Here is a 24,455-nt window from a genome sequence, read left to right as displayed (position 1 = left end):
TGTAGAGGGTCTGCCATACACCGGGGGCTCTAACTGGACACAGAGTCTTCATAAATCTTCTCAGAATCCACTGGAGATTACTCTTATCTGGAGGCCTGATGTTTGTTGCATCCTCAGCAATAAGGATATGGGGGTTTACAATATATTGGCCAGCTTGTTACTGGGATTACGTCACAAGGGAAAGGGCAATATGCCAAATGGCCAACACAACCAATTGGCAATTTTGTTTTATTCTATTGATTTCACTCACTGATAAGAGGTGGCATTTTATTGATTTCTGAGAGGCTGATCAAACAATCAGGGCGTAAAAAAATTAACATACAACAGGAGTTGTTGTCTTTGGCAACCAATCAGATTCCGTCTGTGTGAAAAATGAATCAGGAATTTGGATTGGTTGCTTTAAGTATCAACTTAAATTTGGTGCTCATTTTTAAAAAATTAGCCAGTATGGGTCATTAGGCCTTAAGCATTATTTTTATTTCATTAAGTGTCTCCACATAGCCATACTAGTCTCTCAATCTGAGTGGTTGTTAAATGGCAGCCTAGACAGGTTGACTTAATTTCCCCCATGGAATAATTTTTAGTCTGGAAAGAGAATTTGGGCCCATTCACACCAGAAACTGCACACAACTGAGCATTTTTGACTGCATGTTTACATGCTTTTGCAGCAAAATTTAAAGCATGCTTGACATGCGATTGACGTTCGCTTAACGCGCGCTTAAATGCATTTTGTATACGTTTTGTGGTGCGTTTAGCACTGCATTTGCAGTGAGTTTTTCTATAAGGCTTTTGGGTTTAGATTTCTTGTCTTAAAGGGATACACACAACTGAGCATTTTTGACTGCAGATTTACACGCATTTGTAGTGAAATGTGAAGCTCGCTTGACATGCGTCTGACGTTCGCTTGACGCGCGCTTGAATGCATTTTCCATACGTTTTGTGGTGCGTTTAGCACTGCATTTACAGTGAATTTTTCTATATGTTTTTGGGTTTAGCTCTCTTGGCTCAAAGGAACACATTGTGGTGCATTTGAAGCACGTTTGTAGTGTGTTTGTAGCATGTTCCCTGCATTTGCGGCACAGAAAAATGCAGCATGCTTTACTTTCTTTTAACTGCACTGAACGGCACTGCAATGATGTGAACTATGCCCATAGGATTACCTTGATTTTGAGCTGTCTATACAGTTGGAGTGCAGTTCAAAATGCATCCAGCTGCAGCAAACTGTATCCAACTACCTTCAGTATAAAAAGGGTCCTTTAACCACCTGCAGACCCGCTCACGCAGATATACTGCAGCAGGTCGGCTCTCCTGCGCAAACTGACATGACCTGTAAGTCAGTCCGCAAAAGCAGGATTGTTGGCGTGGACTGGATGTCTGCCGGCGGTCCGCCATCACGGCGAAAAGAAGCAGAACGGGGAACTGCCTATGTAAACAAGGCATTTCCCGCTCTGCCTAGTGACATGTCAGGGATCTACTGCTCCCAGTGATTGGGAACAGTGATCTCTGTCATGTTTCAGTGAGCCCATCCCCCCTACAGTTAGAACACACTGGAGGAAAACACTTAACCCCTTGATTGCCCCCTAGTGTTACCCCTTCCCTGCCACTGTCATTTTTTACATTGATCAGTGCATTTCTATAGCATTGATCAATGTAATAATGTCACTGGTCCCCAAAAAGTGAAATTTGGGGTCAGATTTGCCCACCGCACTCCCGCTAAAAATCGCAGATCACTGTCATTACCAGTAAAAACAATAAAAATAAAAGTCCCTAAATATTTCCCATACTTTGTAGACACTATAACTTTTGCGCAAACCAACCAATATACGCCTATTGTGATTTTTTTTACCAAAAATATGTACAAAAATATATATCGGCCTAAACTGATGAATAATTTAGTTTTTTTTTTATATTTTTTGGAGATATGTATTATAGCAGAAAGTAAAAAAAAAATTTTGTTTTCAAAATGTACTTTTTTTGTTTGTTTATAGTGCAACAAATAAAACCTGCAGAGGTGATCAAATACCACCAAAAGAAAAAAGGACATTAATTTTGTTTGGGTACAACGTCACATGACCGCGCAATTGTCAGTTAAAGCGACGCAGTGCCGTATCGCAAAAATATGGTCATTAATGGGGTACATCCTTCCGAGGCTGAAGTGGTTAAGAGTTAATTTTTACAGTTTGGAAACAAAAATCACACAGCAAAATAGTTTAGGTTATTTAATAATCTGTCTATTAGCATAAAGACAGACAATTTGCATGCTTTTAAAATAGAGCTGTATAATATTTAAATACAATTTCTGTAAATCTCTATTACAGGCGAATGTTTCCAGCTATGAGAGTGAAGATCTCTGGGCTAGATCCACATCAACAATACTATATAGCCATGGATATAGTGCCTGTGGACAATAAAAGATATCGGTAAATATGCAACTAATGTATACATTTGCTGTAAGCTGTCACTCAAATCTGCTTTGGAAGAAGCTTGCTGAGGGTATTTTGGAATGTATTTTGGGATGTAGTGACGTGTGTTACATATGATGATTGCTGCATGAGAATGTCTATATGTGTATATGCAACATCTGCTGTTTAATAGTAAAGTGAAACATTATTATTTTGGTCTCTAAGGATCTAATTCAGCGCACAGATTTATATGATTTAATTATACGTATGTGAATTATAATTATTTATGGCCCGTCTAATCCCCTTGCTTAGGGTTGTGTCAGGAATATTCATTGTACTGCATGACCACGCTCTATTTGTAACTTTTTTTTTTGCAATACAGCATAAAAGCCTAAAGTGGAAGTTCAAATTGTGTCAGTTAGCAGCTGTTCCTAAATCTGTATATATGTATACATATCTATCTATCTATCTATCTATCTATCTATCTATCTATCTATCTATCTATCTATCTATATATCTCTCTCTCTCTGTCTCTCTCTCTCTCTCTCTCTCTCTCTCTCTCTCTCTCTCTCTCTCTCTCTCTCTCTATAAATATATATATATACACATGTTTGATGATGTGTGTTTATATTCAGTTTTGGTTTTCATGTCTGAGGTTGCCAATTTATGTTTATATAAATTTTGCTTTTAATCTTTAAGGCCATTGATTTATGTTTATATCAATTTAATTTTAATGTGGGAGGTTGCAGATTTGCCTATATATCAATGTTTTTTGGCTGCATATTTGCTTTATACAAGTTGTGATTTTGGTGATGGTGTGACACACATATATATATATATATATATATATATATATATATATATATATATATATATATATATATATATATATAGGCATACCCCACGTTTAAGTACAAATTTGGCTTTATTTACTAAATCTGGAGAGTGCAAAATCAGACTCACTTCTGCATAGATACCAATGACCTTCCAGTTTTTTTTTTATCAAAGCTTAATTGAACAAGCTGGGGTTAGAAGCTCATTGGTTTCAATGCAAAAGTGAGCCTGATTTTGCACTCTCCAGCTACAGTAAATAAACCCCATTGTGTACTTAAAAGTGGGGTATGCCGGTATATATACAGTATACACTATATATATATATATATATATATATATATATATATATATATATATATATATATATATATATATATATATATATATATATATATATATTATTTTTTTTATTGTTTTTACTTAGTTTTTCAATGTGGCAACTTCAACAGAAATGATAAAAATGTATTTCTATTTAAATTCCCTATAAGTTTACTAGATAAGCGTCAATCCTTTCATAAAGCAGCTCTAATGTGAGATCACAAAAAAAAAAAAAGGAAATAAAAAAAACTCAAATATATCTATTTGTTTGCCTGTCTGAGAATATTTCAGAATAACTTTTACAGCTGCTGCAAACAGTGGCTGATATATTAAGAAACCATAGGACCATTCACCTTTTAGGTGCCCTATCAGGTTGAGGGAAGTGTCGTCAATTGATTTATTTGATTGTTGAATTACATGTTGTGATTTTAATTTATTTCCTCCTGATTAGGTGTTTGAAAGGAAAGCAGGTTGGCTGGTACAATAACGCTTTTCTGAATCATCCCCATGATTTAACTTGTCCATTTGAAATGTGCTCTTTGGCAGTGCAGTTATGGTTGGATTTGTACACATACAGCTATAGAATGGTTTCTGTATATATCATTCAGAATCAGGACAATGTAATTGCTTGCAAAGTATGTGAGTGCTTAGAGTAATTGCTGTTTTTCAGTGCTAAACTGTTACACGGTGTACATGGAATAGCATATTCCTAAGTGGCATGGACATAAATTACAAACTTGAAATACAGCAGCATAACATTTGTATTTGTGATGGAATAACAGTGTCGCATTTGTATCAGAACTAGTCTCTTGTCACCGGGAGTGCAGTTCAGTGTTTTATACATATGCGTTTATACATATCTGCAAAACATATTATGCTCTCCACTGGGAATATTAGGGAGTATAGTACAGTTTTCCATACATATATTTATTAACTGTTATTTGTTTCTACTTTAACAGACACACGTATTTTATGGGTGGATTTTACATCATAATTTCTGTTAGTACAATGCTCTTTAACCTATGTAGTCATTTAAAATTCTAACTACCTGCTTTTATGTTATCCATGGCATTCACATTGTATGAATGATGAATGCCAAGATTTATTTTACAATTTGCATGAGAAGATCGATTATGTTACCTTATGTAAGATTGGAAGTACCTGGTTACAGTAAACTGCCATCATTAGTACATATCTAAGTTCACAAATTACATTGTTTTTGAAAATTGTTATGCTTTATAAAAACAGAATTATTATTATTATTAAGCATATTATGCTTTATAAAAAATAATTTCTGTAATGCATTGCGATACTAAAGATCTACCAATTGACCCAACTGAATGAAGTTGAATCTGTCAAATATGAAGGTCTCAATGTAGAACAGCAGACTCTACTAATGCTAAAAAATAAATAAATACAAATTGCCTATTAAATTCATGCTATCCATACTGAGTAAACAGCTGCGGAAAAATCAGGAATTTTAGAATCTTTTATTTAAATCTGTCTCCGCATTGCAGAATGCTGCAAAGAAACTGCATTTGGCGTTACAGTGTGCTGTGCATGGCTGCTGCAATTATTAAGTATGGCTGTGTCCAAAGTGTAATTTGTGGCATTACTTCAGATGTTGATAGACTCATTAAAAACACATTAGGGTTGATTTACTAAAGGGGTAGAGACTGTGCAAAATGAATGTTCACTTTGTGAAGTGAATATTCACTAATCTTAGTAAATAAGGTATGTTTGTATTATTATTATTATTATTATTATTATTATTATATAGGATTTATATAGCGCCAACAGTTTGCGCAGCATTTTACAACATTGGGGAAGACAGTACAATTGCAATACAATACAGGAGGAATCAGAGGGCCCTGCTCGTTAGAGCTTACAATCTGTATTCACAATAAATATCCAATCGTGTACCAGAAAAGAATAAAAAAAAAAGGATGTTTGCTTGCACATGTTTGGATTAAGTAAACACAGTTTCACTTTAATATTCCTTGCACAGTAATCAAAGGCAACACAGATTCACCTTTTTTTCTACTTTGCAAGTAATTGCGATCTCTGCTACCTTAGTAAATCAACCCCATTATTTTTTAAGTGAAGATGCATTTCTAAGTATGATTTCTCCTATTTAAGTCAGATTCTCCTTGGGGAGGTTTAAAAAGTGTTTAGCTAAATGTTTTTTTTCTCAGATTGGTGAACAATTAGAACAATTAGCCAATCAACACTTTTTTACTGAACCGGGAGGGTGCAAAATCTGGTGCAGCTCTGCATAGAAACCAATCAGCTTCCAGGTTTTACTGTCAAAGCCTAATTAAACAAGCTGGAGTTAGAAGCTGTTTGGCTAGCATGTACAGCTGCGCCAGAGTGCACCAGTTTTAGTAAATCAACCCCACATTATTCTTTTTGCTGAAGAATCTGAAAAACAATTGTTGCATCACTAGAAAGCCCTTTAGTGTTCTTGAAACATTTACATTTAATAAAATTGTACATTAGATTTAGAAAAATATATATGTACATATGGGAGAGTTCGAACATTTCATTAAAATACCTAATTTAGAATAATGTGGGTTTACTTCTAGATCAGATTCTTTGTACCTGGGAAGAACCCTTGAACCTAGGTTCTAGGTCTACACAGGGCCTCTATTTCTACACATATATGCAAGTTGACACTAAACCTCTCCATCATGATAGTTGCAGTCCATTAACAGAACCATTATGGCTCATGGAGGCTCGGTCAGTGGTGTGGGGTTATAATGTGTGGAACAGAAGTTGAGGAACTATGTACAGCCTGGGCCTAGGAACCTTAGCCATCCACAATCACATGGGAAATTATACCTCCTTTACCATTTATTTCTTGAATTTCCCTCAGTGCACTTAAATGTATCTACATTGAATCTACACATTCCACTAGTAAGAAAGATGAAAATCTGGGTGCTCCCTTATTCGAAAGGGAGCTTATGGAATCCAGTAGATCCCCCCACAACCCCCACATCCATTTTGGGGGACAGGGTGTCGGAATAAAGACCCTTGTGTCCATCATATGGGCACAAGTTACCTTGAAATGAAGGACGCTTCACCACTCCCTTGAAAGGTACCTTTCAAATGTTGGGGGCATGTGGTCTGGTATGGTCCAGAGATGAAGGCTGGGGGGGTGGGTCCATACTTACTGCCCTCTCTTTCCTGAAAATCCAGGCTGCATGAATGGATAGGAGTATTTTGAATATTTTTAGGGCGATTCCACACTGGTATTTTTCTTATAGAAACAGTACACATTATTTACAAGGTATATGTCCCTTTAAGCCCTTGGAAATGGATAATTTTTTTTATCTGGACATGAAGTCTGGGTGACAGGTAAAGAGGGGAACAGTGAGTATGTGTCCTCTCCTGAACCATAGGAACGATACCAGCCTGAGGAAGGAGATATGGGGGTGGCAAAGCCCTTTCCCTTGGAAAGTACCTTGTTTTCATGTTTATGAGGGCAGGAGCCTCATCCCCACATCACTTATTGTAATCTTATTGGAATCTGGAAGCCTCTTTTAGAATAAGGGAGTCTCCAGATATTCACTCCACTCCATAGGTTAAGTAAGTAAGGAGTAAGGAGTGCATAGTAGGCTCTGTTACTCATTCACAGAAAATGTAAGTAGTAGGTAACAGCATCCACACCATGAAAAAGTCCTTTTCTGTCTCATGATGTAAATTCAACATCAGTTAGATCATTCAGCCAATATGATGACCCATTGCTACTTCCTGTTGCAAATGCTAGTGCTTCTGGAATCTAAAGACAGATCGTGATCTCAGGTGATGTCATTGACCAAGTTTGGTCATCCAGGATCCATGGCCTGTTTGTTTACAAACAAGTCAGCAGAGAGCTGTCATGTGGAGATGGTATTGCTGCAACTGCTAAAGGACAGATTGGATGATTGGATAAAGGTTTTTTAATAAACACTAGTTTGGGCGAGGATCTGTCATTTAGAAGTGGTAGTACTACTGCGACTAAATGATATCCATGGCCACTGTTTCTAAAAACAAATTCCACTTTTAAAGGTGTACATCCTTCTGTTCCACAGCATGACATTCAGGTTTAAAGCCAATACCAAGCCCTATAGTGTAGAGGGCTCCACTTTTTTTATCTTGTCCCCAGAGTTGGGCTATAAAGCAATCCCAAAGAATGTTATTTAGTTTTGTGTATTTTCATTGCATTAGTACATGTCTTCCATGGTAGTACCCAGCTACCCATACCCTTTTTTAGAAAATGCTTGCAAGTTGGCCTTGAGAAAGACAACAAGCCACTCTTATAGACTTCAATAGGGATTGCTGCTATGTTCTGATTTAGCAAATATTTTCAAGCGATAGCTTGCTTGTTCAAGCAAGCTATCGCTTGTGAAACGTGTCTACCATTGCCTGTATTTGTCTGACCCTTTTGACAATAAAGATGACATCAAGATAATTTGGAGTTCCAGTGTGTGACCAATTTCTTGTTTTATTCGTCTTCCATAGTCGTGAGCCGAGGTCTGCACCTGTGATCTACGGTACCTTGCACCTGATTCTGCCTGGAGCGATGTGCTTCTCCTTGTTCTTTGCCAAACCTCTTGCAAATCAAACTTTGCTTGATTAACCCTATATGTTGACTTAGTTCACTTATACGTACAATATCACAGTTACATTAAGTTGTTGAGTGTCTATGTACAAAAAATATAAATTTTAAGTGCAGTCACTTTAAATATTGATATGTAGCTCCTAGGCCAAGCACAATCCCAATAATGTCTGGTTTAGGGATGGGGGACTTAATTAAAATGAATTGAATCCAATGTGTTTCATAAAAAAATACAAATTCAATTTCTTTGTCCCTGAAGGGGACAAAACTGAGTATATACAATGCAAATGCATCAGTTTGAGGCTTTGCTGACTATGCATCTGTCAGCTGATCTGGTGGGATTTCAGAACAGTATAGACGTAAGGGCCATCAGGAGAGGCCAGCAAGGGTTTCACCTGCTGGAAAGGTAAGTATAAAGGTCTTATTTTACAGGGTGGATATGCTATAATTTTTTTTAGGACTTTTACCACCTTATTGCCAGCATGTTTCACCCTCTTTATTACCAGGCCTTTTTTCCTGTTTTCAGCTCTGTCATATTCTGAAAAAAATATATTCCATAATACATGGAGTATTTGTAGTATATAAATATTGGATTGTTCATGTTATATTATATAAAGGGAAATAGAAGATCAATACATTTGAAAATAAACAAATTAAATTTACATTTTGTTATAAAATAAAAATCCCAGCAGAGTCTGAAAACATCTGAATTGCAAAGTAGACACTTCAAGGTTATCTGAATTTTGACATCATTTTTTGGCAATGGGGAAACATGGCAGTATTGAGAAGGTTAAAACATGAACCTTGGTAATGATGCACTAGATACAATGCAGGTCATACAAAAAGAGTAATCAGGAGGTGGAGAGGTTACTGTATTCTGTATAGATGGAGATGATGGAGATGAAGGAGTTAATGTGCAGATGTGAAGGAAATGTGTGATGAGGGGTAATGTACTGATCAGATCACAGACAGGGTGGGGCTGACATATACTGTACTATAGAGGAGTGAATGACAATAGAAGGATGGATTTTAATACTGTTGGCACTGATCCTGGATTGCACTGGTGCTGGCTTATACTCAGAAGGCTTTCTTTCCTCTCACACACCAATCCTGATCATCAGCCAGTAAAGGAACCGTACAGATTCCGATCTATGTATGGCCACTGTGGTTGAACAAAAGTGATCTACCAATCAACTTCTGTTCAATTGCCCTGTTGGAAAGATTTCCCCTCGATCAGTGCTGCATGCTATAGACTGCAGCACTGACCTGTGTATTCTGACAGCGGGGAAGTCTCCCCACTGTCAGAATACAATAACAAAGAAGGGAGGATTCCCTAATCCACTGCAAATATGTGAGGAATTGGGTCAGTTTATATCATTTAATCTGCTGGCCAGCATCAGCGTGACATGGCTGCTAACAAGAACCTTTCTTTACATTCTGTGATTCTATTAGGCACACACGGGAGCACAGTTCCTGAAGTATGCACCGATATGCCCTTGCAGAACATTAGGGGGGTGAATGGGCAGTTTATATACAGTGGCTTGTTCAAAAGAGGTTACAGAGGATGTGACACAAGGCCAATGTACTCATGTATAAAACAAGTAATTAAAGGTGACATTATCTGACACTTAGGCCTAGTACTCACGGGCCAAATGTCGGGTGGCATCAGCTAGTTCATTAGAAACCGGCAGACATTCAGCATATGTGTATGACAGCGGGGCTGACAGAAGCTCCTGTCGAAGGGTCATGACTGAAATCAAAGTCCCCCGACTACCTTCCGGTCAGCCAATGGCTTCTCCCTGTCACAACACAATAGCACAGCAGGAGAGATCATTGTACTAACATCAGATTGTTAATATAGCGGCTCCGACCTAAGCTGTTAGTTTTCTTTCATTCAATCCGCTTGGTTGAACTAAAGAAAAATAGTAGTATGTACTGTCCATTAGACAACACATCATAATGTTCTCGAAAGCTGATATTCTTCAGCCTCCTATTTAGTGATATCACTGTCCTAGCCCAGTGTACCTTCTAGATAGGGGCAGACTGGGCCAGAGGGCAGGGTGCCACCACAGCAGCAGCTCCATTTTACTTACAGAATGACCCGGCCGGCCAAGACCTGTTTGTTCAACCGCTGGCCTCTATCGTCTGCATTGGTTGCTAGGATCACCTGCCGCCTAGCGTCTAGAAAGCAGTGACGTCACAGTCCCGAGGAGGAAAGTAAGGTCGAGGCCCCAGCATTCAGACTGGAGGAGGATATTCCTCCTCCTCCATGCCTATCACTGTTTGGCTCCACTCACCTCAGAGCCTGCTTGAGGGAAGGGAACTGTCACTGACTGTACCAGGAGCACCTCTCCAGAGTCAACCTGCCTTAGGTGAGGTTGGGAGCAGTGAATGAATTATAACATACATGTCATATGGAGCATGTGTGTCATAGGAGCATGAGCTGGCAGCAGAGGAGGATGTCACATCCTTAGAGCTCAGCGAGGCTTCATGATGGGACTTTTAGTCTTTTACATTTACTTTTACAGATGTGACCCCCCAAAAGTGAAGAACTACAGTTCCAAGCATGAACCCCTCAGAGCTCAGGATGTGTCACACACCCCCGCCCCCCCAATTAGTGAAGGACTACGGTTCCCACTGTCCCAGAATAAAATCTTCAGAGCTGAGGATATGTCCCCCTGGCCCTTCAACTAGTGAAGGACTACAGGTTACAGCATGAACTCAGGAGATCTGATTCAGTGGTTCAATGGGCCACTTGACTGGACTAAGGCTGCCAGCCATCCCCTGCTTTTAGGGTTAATAGCAACTTTCATGTAAGCATTTTCACACAGACATTTTTCACTTCTGTTTACTTGGAAATAGTATCAATCAATAAAGTAAAAATATGAAATTCTCATTGTTTTAATCTGCGCTATATCATATGTGACAGATCCTTAAGTTATAAGAAATTGCGTTGAGATGACAGTGCAATACTGAAAGCTAATGCATTTTTAGTGAATATATAAAGCAGACCATACTAAATTAACCATTTTTTTCAGATAGTTAAATAAATGCTTTATTACGTAAATTGCTTCCGCATTATTAAATGACTGTATCCTTTTTTTACAGTTATGTTTACCACAGTTCAAAATGGATGGTTGCAGGCAATGCAGACTCTCCAGTACCCCCACGTGTTTATATACATCCAGATTCCCCAGCCTCTGGTGAGACATGGATGAGACAAGTCATTAGTTTTGATAAACTGAAACTTACCAATAATGAGCTGGATGACCAAGGACATGTAAGTATTAGCAATAACAAAATATCTTAATATAATTGTAGTTTGTATGTGATCTTTTTACTCTGTGTTCTCTTCTATGTTTGTTTTTTTTATATTTGTGATGTTCTTCTCATTCTATATACTGTACACTGCATATGGGAATTGGACCATTTTTTTTCCTGGTTGATTTTTTTTTTAAGTGTATTTTGTGCGTGTACTCGAGAGAGGAGCCGGACTTGGGAGTAGGCAGGCCTCCCCCAGAGGCAATCTGCCACCTTTCTCCATGCCTGGGTGGCAGAGGGACTCCCTATAAGGGAGTGAGAGGATCTAGCCCGCTCAACCAGCCCCGTTAGTCCTTCGCCTCTCTTTTTAGAGACCGTGTGGTCAAAGTGCGTGCATGTTAACCCAATTTCGAGTGCGTGTAAGTGTGGTGGTTTTTGCGGGAGGGGGGTGGGTTTACAAAGCGCAAGCTTACCTCGCATAGCACACCCACCGGGAGCCGGGCTGAGACCACAAAACTCAATTCACATGTAGCTGAGACCGGGATCCGAACCTCTAGCACGCGATTGGCAATGGCTTGTCAGCGCAGTGCCAATCGCGTTGAGCCACCGCAGCTCCTTTCCTGGTTGATTTAAGATCTAGGCAGTGGTACTTTAGCAGTCCTTCATAGACTCACACATGCAGCATTTTAAACTAAGTTTTACGTGCAGTGCAATGACAGGACACCTTCATTGTATTCAATGTTCACTTTGAAAATCGCAAGTATTTCTGAACTGTAGATGCAAAGGAGTTCTAAAGCATTAGTCCCCACTGAACCTATATCTAAGTTTTAGGCCAATGCTGGTGGCCTCTTATGTCAGGAGTGGGTTGTTTGTTTCTGCAACATATTTTATGACAGATATTACATAGTAGCTTCTTATTCATGTTGTTGTTTATGTTGTTGACTTCTGCACCGAAATCTCTGCATATAAGTTTCAGGTCCACTCACTAACGTTGACATCTATCTTTGGAGGTTTATTTTGTCACCATAATATTTTTCTCCATAATTTATTTGCTAAAATGTCCATTATTTTAAATTAGAGTGGGTGTACTAGGGGTATTAAGAATCTTGATTTAGCAAGACAGAGCTGGGAACTTGGATGCAAAAATCTCAGTGATGGAATCTTAAGAGGTACAGGAAGTCAATTCGGAGTGAATAGATCATTTGATGGTGTTGTTCATTCGAGAAAATGAACACATGCAAAATAAATTATTATACGTGAAATCCTCTAATATGAATTTTAGCATGAAATATAGTAAGGCTTTGGAATTAATAACATTTTTAGGAAAAGATACATTTATTTTTAAATACTTAATGAGCTTTGCAAATTAATCCAAGATGTATTTACTAAAGAGAGAACCAATTGACATCTGCTAGCAATCTAAGATGAGGGATTGTAGTTTTATAGTGGTGCTTGAAATTATTATCTTTTTAAATAATGGCTAGATACAGTCTTGTCCTTGGAGAGTATCGGAAATAAATCAGCTAATTTTAGTTGCGTCAGTTTCAAAGGGAATAGAATATTAGCCCTGTTTAGCTGTGCTTATACATGATAACATTTCCATCTGTCATCTTTTCAGATGTATATCTGAAGAGATGGCAGATAGAAATTGTAAATCTTTCTGTCCCCTACCTCTCCACTGGTTTACAAGTGAACAAAGGCAGCAATTGTGAAGGAGTCATATATTCATACCAGTTTATTTATTCATTACAGGTATATACATGTTTACAGGTATACAGGCATTGTTATTTATAAAGCACCAACAATTTATACAGCACTTTATTGTACATTCACATTAATCCCTTACCTTCAGGAGTTTGCAATCCACGATCCCTATATTACATATGCATGTACGCATATACTAAAGCCTAAATAGACAGGCGCCAATTCACCTACCTTAATGTCTTTGGAGTGTGGGAGGAAGTAAGCCGGAAATACCTTTAAGAAACACACACAAGCACAGGCAGAACATGCAAACTTCATGCAGGTGGTGTCCTGGTTGGAAGTGGAATGCTGCAAGGCAAGTGCTAATTATTAAGCCACTGTGTAGTTTACCTTAATCTGTGATCTGATTTCCTGTTAGAGGGTAGCTACATTCATTCTCCATTGTCACAGTGTTTGTAGGAATCTAGCCAACCTCTCTTGCAGTGGCGGCTGGTGTTTTTTTTTGGGGGGGGTGGCTAACAGTCGGTTAGCCAGCGGTGATGGCAACCCCCCCCCAAGGACAGCTGTGACAGCTGGGACATAAGAACCAACCCTATCTAGGAAGCGGGCAGACTTTCTTCCTCCTCCTGTGGTGTGAAACACTGCACCTTCTGCCGTGCATCCCCTTCCTCCTCCTCCTATGTGTCCAATAAGATCACCTGAACTTTCAGCCAATCGGGAAACAGGTATCAGACCCGGGCTACCTGATTGGCAGAGAGGCGATGCAGTGTTAGAAAAGCGAATATTCATTTGCTTTTCCAACACACCTGGGTGGGCTCCGAGGGCAATGCTCTGTGCTCGGAGTCCACCCTATTTTGAAGCCTATTAGAGCCTATGCCTTTGTTTTTATTTATCCAGGGAGAAAGCTGTAAATTCTAGTTTCTAGCACCATACTTACAGGTGCATTGATAATTGTAAGCTCCTTCAAGTGATTCATTTGCCTTGAATGGAGTTGATTATTAGTTAAAGTGGTTGTAATGGGATTTTTTTTTACCCTAATTCATTCTCTCGCAAGGTAAAAAAACGTTATCTGTCTATGCATCTCACCCCCTCTCCATCCCAAACATTTACCTGACACCACTCGATCCAGTGCTGTCCTAGCTGGCAGCCCTGCTCTCCTCTCTTCCTCCTTTTACAGATAACATAGGCAGCAGTTGGGGCCATTGGCTTCCGCTGCTGTTAATTAAATCCTGTGATGAGGGAGAGTGGGGCAGGGCCGAGTATCAATAGATGCATACAGCACGGCTAGGGAGCGAGAATGCAGGTGGACTCCCATTGGAAGTGACTTCCTAAGGGGGCTCACTAAGAAGAGGAGGATCCAGAAGTAGGGAACCTGAGAAGAGGAGGTTTGGCCAGGTAAGTATAACATATTTATTATTGTAATAAATAAAAACCTTTACAATCACTTTAAGGCACCACATTGTGTTACAAACTGTTGCTATGTGCATGTCTGTGCCCACAATAGTTGCCCCTCCTACATGCATCATCAAGACAAATTGGACTGCCACATGTATAATTCTGTATAGGTGACCAGACCTAGTTTGCACATCCAAAGGCACAGGAATTAGTGTGTGGCTTGGTGCAAAACAACTTCTATATACCAATAACCAAGTTTAAGAGTCAAAATTCTCTGTATGCATTATATTACTTTATTTTTAATTAACTTGAGTGTATTTTTTACCTTAAATTAAAAATGCCAAGATTATTATAAGACTTTATTGTGACAACATGTTTGTTCCTAGTTTAAGTCACCACTGCTGTTTATATATTTAATGCTATATTAATCTCTATTCATATATAATGGTACCTATGGGGGACTATTGTTTATGAACGGAAGGAATAGGATTGTATATGGAGTAGGAACCTAACATTCAACTTTATAGGTGAAAAATTTCAATATCAATTTTAATATCAGTAGAATCAGTTGAAGCTGAGCTCTGGGCAAATATAAATAAACATAATAACCCAGTTGTTAAATAGTAAATCCTTAAATATATTTATAATACACCAGGCATAAGTAACTGAATTCTATGTATATTTTGGTTTTCTTTTTTTCCCAGGCACAGCAAGCCTGGGAGAAATAGGAGCAGCACTTTAAGCCAATCAGATCTTACACTGCACAGCGCTATCAGTCTAGCACTGGAAGCTTGTGACAGGCAGAAATAGCAGGATGGTTATCTTAATAGTGGCAAAGCTAGAAATTCTTTCACCTGGGGTAAAGACTCAGTTTGGCACCCTCCCCAGCCCCAGGAAATAAGTCCCCCATCCACACACTCCCAGCCCCTGCCCAGAGAGAGACGTGTAATATATATATATATATATATATATATATATATATATATATATATATATATATATATATATATATATATATATATATCGATAAGACATAGGATGGTAATAATAATATATGTTAGTCATTTCAAAGCTTTTGTAATAGAGATTTCAAGCAGCACTTGAGTGCGGCTTGAAGTGAGTGAGTCAAGAAGTGGGTCTTTATTAAGTCCTGCTTCTGTGTGCCCTTCTTCCTTCCCGGCAATGCCCCTCCCAATACACCTTGGGGGCGAGGCTTGAAATCTCCACATAAAGCGTTGTTTTTTTTTTTGTATACACAATAGAATTGTAAAAGACCTGGGAAACCTTTGGGTGCCCCAAGAAAAGCATGCGCGCCACAGAGAACACTGGGTATAGCCAAATTGCGTTAAAAATATGCTATGAATACTAAAACAAATGTCACTGCAAAAATATGAACTTGGCTGTTGACAGTGTCAGTCAGTGTGTGGACAGTGTCAGTAGGACAGTGGATAGTGTATGGACAGTGACAGTAGGTCACTAGAGAGTGTCATTAGGGCTGAGATTGGTATCAGTAGAGCAGTGGATGGTGTCAGTAGGAGAGAGATTGGTGTCAGTAGGGCAGTGGACAATGTCAGTAGGGCAGAGGTTGTCAGTAGGGCAGTGGGTTGTGTCAGTCAAAAGAGCAGTGGCTGATGTCAGTAGGGCAGAGAACTTGGCAGTAGGGCAGAGAATGGTGTCAGTAGTTTTATATTTAATTGTATTTTTTTTCTTACAATAATAATTTTTTCAATAATTTTTTTACAATATTATTATTTATTTTTTGCAATCTTATATGTTAGGGGTCTTTGGTGAAAAATCAGGGTTTAAAAACTTTTGATACAGACCCTTCAGTTCTGTTCTCTGCAGCCTCAGATGCACTAGACTGAATTAATTAATAGAAAGTGCTCTGTGCTTCCCGTCAGTTCTGATCACTCAAAAATGTTTCATTCACTTTTTATTCAAAAAAGGAAGGGGCTGTAAATTACATATTTACCAGCCCCTTTCCTGTTCTCCATCCTGACACATCGCAGCAGCCAGCGGGGAGGTGAGAAACGATCGCCATTGGTTGTATTTTCCTCCTGCAGCTGCTGAATCTGGCCTTCTAGATCAGTTCTAGCAAATGATGCCCCCGTCATCCCTCCTGCCCAGGTCTAACTTCAAGGCAGCAAGGTAGCAGGCTGAGTCCTGGTGTCCGGATCCCAGCTCCACTGTGATCAGTGGCAGTGGGGGCTCACAGAGCAACCAGTGGTGTGTGAGCTTGGCTCCCTGTAAATGCAGCTCAGTGGATCAGTTCAGCCTGATCCAACCTCCCAAATCCCAGCTAGTGTCAGCACTGCATATATCAGACGCTCTCAAGTTGGCGCCCCAGGCATGTATTCCCCCTGCCCCCCCCAATTTCCTGCTTATCAATATGCTGCTTGGTCCTTGTCGAATCACAGGCTTTGAAGCAAGGTGGTGACCAAGCTGGTGACAGATGCTTTGGCAGGTAAAACAGTTCATATAAAAGTATTCGGCTAATTATTTAATTGTTTACCTAGAGTTTCCACTTTTCGATAGACAGTTATTGTAGATGGAGATTCCTTGGGTTTTATTATATGGGTAACAGCTATCACAAAGGACTTTTACTAAAGTATAAAACACAAAGTTGTAAGGCTGTAGATCGTGTCCAAAAGAGTAAATACCCAATTCTAAATGTAGACTTTTGACTAACATCTTTTTTATAGTGCTATAACAAAATGTGAAAGCAGACTTAATGATCCTTACAAAACTGTGGGGTTGATTTACTAAAGTAGTAGAGGTTGTTTACTTAGCAAAGAAAATATTCACTTACTGTATCTTAGTAAAGGCAAGCTATGTTGGTTTGGGGTTACTTTTTAAATTTGTTTTAATGCTTTATTTGGTATTTATTAATATGTTCTTTCTTATTGCACATATCTGTTTTAGTGCAGCTGATTCTTGAATGCATAAAAGTAAATGTTAATTCAGATATTTCAAAGCAAAAGTACTTCAAGCTTTTTAAAGGAGACAACATTTTGGGAGTGGAGCACTGGAAACCAATGCTTTTTCTGACAGTTATAATGAGGACAGCCTCAACTAATGATTGAACCACGCACAGATTAGATTGTGGATGCAAATTACATAGGGTTCTTTTAATGCTGGCTGTAACAATGGAAATATTGTTTCTATTGGCCTCAAATTATGGTTTGGTGAAAGAATATTTTGAAAGGATTTGTAGTGGGATTGTTCTGTAATGTAAGGGAAGAAATATTTTTACAAGCTGGAAATACGACTATTTATTCTGTAAGAGAGAGAGTGCATGTATGTGTGTGTGGGTTCTTAGTGGGTCATCTGGGGTTTCTAGTTGCCTATTTTTCCTAGAGTAGTTCAAGATTTCAGAAGAAAACAAAGTTAACTTGGGATTTTTTTCCCAAATGCAGAGTTACTGATTTCAAGTTTTTGACACAAATAGCAAGTTTCTCACAGCTGCAAATGGTGCTGAACTACAAAACACACAGTAAATATACCTTCAAGATGGTGTTAAAACTAGGGTTTCAATATTACATAGCGTATAGACTCAGGGTTTTCGCTGGGGCTTCATTTGTTAGTGTGGTCCGATTCAAGATTGATATTGTCCAAACTTATTTTCAAAAGTTATTTGGTTGAATGTATTTTACTTAAAGGTGTACTCAAACAAAACTCTGGGGTGCAGGCTGATGCAGGCTGATGCAAAATTGTTAAAATTGTTAAAATTGTCCTCAAATTATGGTTTAAGTAAAAGACTTTGAAATACTATTTCTAAAAGATTTGTAGAAGGACTGTTCTATAATACAAGAAAATAAATATTTTGCAGACTGGATATATAACTCGTTATTTTCTAAAAGAGAGTGCATTTGTGTGTGTAGGTTTTTTAGTGGATCTTCTGGGGTTTCTAGTTGTCTATTCTTCTGGAATAGTTCAAGATTTCAGAATGTATATCAATCGTATGATTAGTATTTAGTATATTCAGCAGATGGACTCATAACTCATAATTTAAAGGCAATTTTCTAAAATGAAAATAAAAAAGAGGTTATTCTTACGTGCCCTGTGAAATGATATTGCACAGTGCAGTCCCTTACCTTTTTTTTCGGTGCTCCCCTGCTGGTGTTCTCCCCTCTTTTTTTTTTTTACCAATGCATCCATAGAAAGCCCTGTGCTATGGAGACACCTGTGTCAGGTGTGCTTCTGAGCCAGGCTGTGCGACACACACAGTATGGCTCGGCCACACCCCTGCTTCCTCCCCAAAGGATTCGACTGACAGCAGCAGGAGCCTATGGTTCCCACTGCTCTCAGAGGCCAATAATAGAGGGCAGAGGCACTACAAACAGGCACAGTGCAAGATTGCGAGAGGACTCAGGTAAGTGTTTAGTGTGGGGGGAGGGAATAGTTAGTGGGGTGTTATTTTAACTTAATGCAGGGTATGCATTAGGGTAAAAAAACACACACAAACTTTAGAACCATTTAAGACTGACATTGTCCAGACTCATTTTAATAGTGACTGGTTGAATGTCTTTCATATTTAAAGGTCCACTTATACATAATCCAAAAACTATGCTGGAAGGGAAAATAATGAAACAAAAAATGGGTACTTTATAAGTACTTCATCCTAAATATTACTATATAAGCATGTGAAAAAACTGCTGTGGAATTTCTTGGTGCTCCATTGACAGCAATTACAGAATGTAAAGTTTAATAATGCTTAATAAAGGTCAAACTTATATTCCAGGTCAGTAGATTCAGACTGATTTCCTGAGTTAATATACCACTTTGTTGGTTCTCCCTAGGACAGTGATGGTGAACCTTGGCACCCCCAGATGTTTTGTAACTACATTTCCCATGATGCTCATGAACTCTTCAGTGTAGCTGAGCATCATGGGAAAAGTAGTTCCAAAACATCTGGGGTGCCATGGTTTGCCATCACTGCCCTAGGACCATTACCCATAGGAGATGTGTTTAGCTTTGGTTTAAATACATTTTGAGTTGAACAGTATATATATATATATATATATATATATATATATATATATATATATATATATATATATATATATATATATATACATATATATATATATGTATATATACAAATGTTTACAATCAGTAGTGTAAATTAAGACTAAAAATGGAACCCCACAGATGCCAGGTGCCGGGCGGTTTTGGGTTGAATCACGACTTTAAAGTGGGGAACTTTTCAGAGCCTGGACTGGCTGAGTGACGTCAGCTGACAGGAGGCTTTAGCCCACTGACGGCGGAAAATGGGTCACAGGATTGCAGAACTAAGTGCACTCCCGTGAACTACAGGAGGAGTAAAGCCAAAATAGCTTTGGTTATATGTCTTTTTTTAAGGGCTAAGCTTTTTTTCACCTGTCATCTCCTCTCCAATAAAAGTTTTATTGCTGGCCACTTAGACATGTAAATGTCAGTTTGAAATGGTTGCATTAGATATGGATTAAATAGAATCAGTTGAAGTAAATACTATAATTGTGGTGTAAGGGCCACTTTTGGATTGGATGTAAATTGCATGGAATTTTTAAGGAGATATTCACATTTTATAGTTGTTGGTAAATTTCTATGTGTACATGGGTTCATATAAAATGTATGTAACAGGTACTTTCATTCTCTAAAGGTCATCTCCAAAAGTAAAGCACTCTGAAACAATGAATGTTCCTATAATTTCTTGCTCCATACCAGCCCTCCAACCACCCATGCCATGCTATTACTTCATCAATATGATGGGTGGCTCCACCAACCAACAGTGGGGTACAAGTGGTAATCAGAGGCATTGATCATGGGAGCTGGTTGCTGTCTCCTTATCAGAATGAAAAACCTTTCTGGAGACTTTTAAAGTTATACAAAATATCACAAGGCTCATGCAAGCACCTAGTGGTGCCAACTAGACAATGTAAATGTATGGTATGACATGCATAATGTAGTAGGGTTCCTAAACAATACATATTTATAGTTTAACCCCTTCCCACCTGCAATCTGATTATAAACATTTCCCAGCATGATGACTCATACATTAACAAACATATTTGCCTTTGAAATCAAGCAGCCACCACTTTGCACAGTTGCTTGCTCTCAATTCTGTCTTTCACTGAAGGTCAACTGAGGCTGCAGTGATGGTTGGGAACCAATCAGATGGGTTCCTGATCATGTGGCCACTATATCAGCTCTGGAGGCCTCGTTGACAAAAATGAAAGCCTTCAGCCTGCTGAAAAACACTGCCACCTTTGGGCTGTATTGTCTGCATCTGCAGTACCATTTATTTATTAACTAGCAGTTTTCAAACTTTGTCAGTCTATTTTAATTTTATTATAGGATCATATTCTAGGATATTGTTACTGGGTTTTATTTCTAAAAAATGCTCTGTTTGTATTAATAGAGAAGTATTTCTTTTTTTTAAATAAAACAGTTTACAAATGTAAAGGCCCTTTTTTTCATATGTGTTGAAACAGTCACTTGCAGTCTTCAATGCAAACCTGTGTGCAGCAGTGCATTTAGGTTTTGTGCTGCCCTAGGCCTGACCAAACTCATGCACCCTAGTTTAAATATGACCCACCCCTTCCTGTCAAGCCACACCCCCTTGCTGTTTAAGACCTGCCCTGAAATTTCAAGTGGGGACACTAGTTTTGAGGGCCTGGGGGGGGGGCAATGGATTCCCTTAATTTAAATAGATTAACTCTCACTTCCTGTTTGGCTATGGGGCAGGAAGTGAAGGGAAATCTCTGCAATGGGACAGGGATGGTAAAAAATAAACTGGCAGGGGCTATAATCCTCCCTTACTCTATCCAAAATGAAAAAAAAAAACGTGTTGCCTATAGCTCTACTTTAAGCACAAATTTCTGATAATTTTATGGAGAAGACTAAGAAGATATAATCATGCCAATGGTGCAGCAGATACATAGCACAGTGAGGAAGGTTTGTAGTCCAGGATGATAGGTCGCCCGCATACCGGAAGCAGTGTGGCCGCTTTATGGGGGCGCTAGACTAATTTGCCTAACAGTGTAGCGCAAGCCGGTGGGGACTTGTTTCATGCTGCCCCCCTGCAAAGTGCTCCCCTAGGCCTGGGCCTTGTTGGCCTAGGCCAGGATACATCATTGCCTGTGTGACAGGATGACAATACAGAAGCACAGTTGGGAGACTTATTAGTGCCTGACTAAGGACATCCATGGCAGGAACACTCAGTATAGTTTAAAGAAATTTAAAGTCACACAGATTCTTTAGAAAAAAAAAAACTTTCCACCAGAACAAGAAAAAGCAATCATCAACCATACAGAAAGAATCTAACAGACGAGATTTCCAAATCCCTCTTTATAAGACATTAAAACGCATCTAGACCTAAAAGCAAAAATGTGGTATATTGCAGCTTACCAGCTCTTAGATGAGGTAGCTGCATTCGTTTTAACTTTCAGGTTAAAAACATTTGTAATAAGAAAGAATACACTTCTAAATCTTGCCAGAAATACAATTTCCTTGACACTTCCTGTGAGCCTAGAAAAAAGCACACACATTCTTATCCTAATTTTATAAGCTATAATTGCAACAATCCATCATGTAATAGAAATGAACAAAGCCAGACATGTTTGAAGTTCAGTCTGTGTGTGCAGATATATGTAGACATGAAGGGATAAGAAGTGTAATATTTGGAGGATTACCAGGTGAAAATAAACAAAAAAAAAGAGAAAACAAATGCAGCCATCACGTCTAAATACTGGCTGCAATATATACATTTTTTGGGTTTAGGGTTTCAATACATTTAAACATATTAAAGCAATATGGACTAAATATTAAAAAAAAAAATTATATTATTGTTAAATGAGTTGATAGTCATCGTCCACATTTTTGTTATTAGTCTGTTTCTTGAACACCGGTTTTACATTTTAGGCATGTTTAGTTGATCTAGTTAATATAATTTGCATAGTGTGTCACTCCGCATCTATTTATTGAGGGCTACAAATGACTGTCTTGTTGGTTTTTAGTAGTCAGCAGTCAGCTTCATGATTGTTAGAAAGTATGGTTTGCTTATTTTTCATTAATTCAGTAAAAAAATAAATATTATGGGTTCAAAAGGCTTAAACATGTTGAAAAGATATGGATTTTTTAATGAGTTGATTCACATCAGTTAAATTAATTCATATATTAGTCATTTGGAGAAGTAATCTCATCAAGTGTGTCTTCCAGTGAGCAGTCCAGATACGATTGTGCAGGGATTACCATTTCTTTCTCTGCTAGCCACCTACCTACACCTGTACATCTTGCCATTCTGGTTCCCATAACTTCTTCTTTTTTGTTGTCTGGTCAGGTGTACCGTTTCTTGTAGAGTGCCTACAGAATCTACCAGCTGTTAGCATTCCACAGACCTGACCAGGCACCAGGTTATAATTTGCCCAGTGCAGTGCCAATGATCAAGCAAAGATCCCTGTTAAGCCCTGTACACACACGATCAAACCTTTGTCCGACCAAAATCACATCGGAATTCCGACGGAATTCCATCGGAGTAAAAGAGAACATGTTCCAATGGAATTTCTCCGAATATCCGATGGAAAAACTCAGATGGGGCATACATACACGGTCGGAATTTCTGATGGAATAAGTCAGTCTGACCTTTTCCATCGGAAATTCCGATCATGTGTACAGGGCTTTAGTTTGTTGTTTTTCTTTCTGCTATTTTGGGTATGACCTTAACCTGGTTTCTAGATTAATCTTTCTGCCACCTGCCTTAATTTTCTGCCTGTAGCACAAATTAGTATAAACACCTTTGGGTGTCTGGAAGTTCTAGAGTAGCTCAGTTGGGAAGCTTTAAACTTTAAAATGTAAAAATATAGTATGCAAAATGAAGGAAAAACGTTCTGGACAGCCGCACTCCAAAAATAAATTGCTTTTATTTTTAAATAAAAAAACACACAAAAAGCATGCCACAGCAGATGGGGTAAAAAGCTGATGCATTTCACACCAAACTTTAATGCTTATTCAAATCTATGAATAAGCACTAACATTTGGTGTGAAACGCGTCAGATTTTTACCCCATCTACTGTGGCATGCTTTTTGTGTGTTTTTTGATTTTAAAATAAAAGCAATTTATTTTTGGAGTGCGGCTGTCCAGAACGTTTTTCCTTCATTTTGCATCATTCCATGCATTGCCAGCACCCGTGGCTTTGGATCAGGTGAGGAGACTTTCTGATTAGTATCCTAGAGCGGTGATTTCTCTTTTTCATTTTAAAAATATAGTATATTGCAATTTCAGCAGTTGTTAGATATGATGGCTGCATTACTTTTTTATGCTTATTTTGGCTTTTTTTTACCTACTAATCCCACAATAACAAACTTTCTGTCCCATCATAGCTACATTCATATCTCTACTGTACCTATGTAGGGAGACCCTTTTTGGTCAACAGGATGAACTTCAAACACATATACCTTTGTCAATTTACTGTCACAGTGGATTGATGGGACTAATAATTTTTTAAAAGAAAGACAAAATAATTTTGCTTTCTTTGCAGCTCAAAAATAGGACTCATTTCTAGCAAAGTGAAAAGGCATTTTCTGTACATAGGAAAATGTTCTTAGGCTGAAATATGAAACATGATACAGCCACCACAGCTATAGACTGGTATTAACTTTAGATGTGGTTGTGTGATGATGAGGAGGAACTGTGCAGGACACAGTAAGGAGACCGTTATGTGTTATTTTAACATTTTATATAGTACATTTTTTTTTACCCTTAAACGTTTATGCATTGAATGCATAGGATGTCAATAAACTGTTTCACTGCTTCCCAGGGCAGGGTTAGCCGGTAGCCACTAAAAAAAGTTAAAAGAAAGAAGTATATTTAACCCTTTACTGTTTTTGAGATCATACGTCCCAGTACAAATAAAACCCCAGTACAAATAAAAATTACAAAAGACTATTCTCTGATACTGTAA

The 24,455-nt window shown here is 38.4% G+C and overlaps 1 protein-coding gene across 2 annotated transcripts in view; it reads left to right on the top strand.

Moving 5' to 3' along the window:
* Positions 1–24,455, top strand: part of TBX18 (T-box transcription factor 18) — a 92,053-nt gene that overhangs the window by 6,341 nt on the left and 61,257 nt on the right. For both annotated transcript variants that reach the window (XM_040350050.1, XM_040350049.1), the window contains exons 3-4: positions 2,319–2,420; positions 11,263–11,434. In XM_040350050.1, coding sequence (XP_040205984.1) covers positions 2,319–2,420; positions 11,263–11,434 — 274 coding nt within the window. The remainder of the gene's footprint in view (positions 1–2,318; positions 2,421–11,262; positions 11,435–24,455) is intronic.

Source organism: Rana temporaria, chromosome 4 (assembly GCF_905171775.1).
Source record: "Rana temporaria chromosome 4, aRanTem1.1, whole genome shotgun sequence".
NCBI lineage: Eukaryota > Metazoa > Chordata > Amphibia > Anura > Ranidae > Rana > Rana temporaria.
This window is presented reverse-complemented; position numbering and strand designations above follow the sequence as displayed.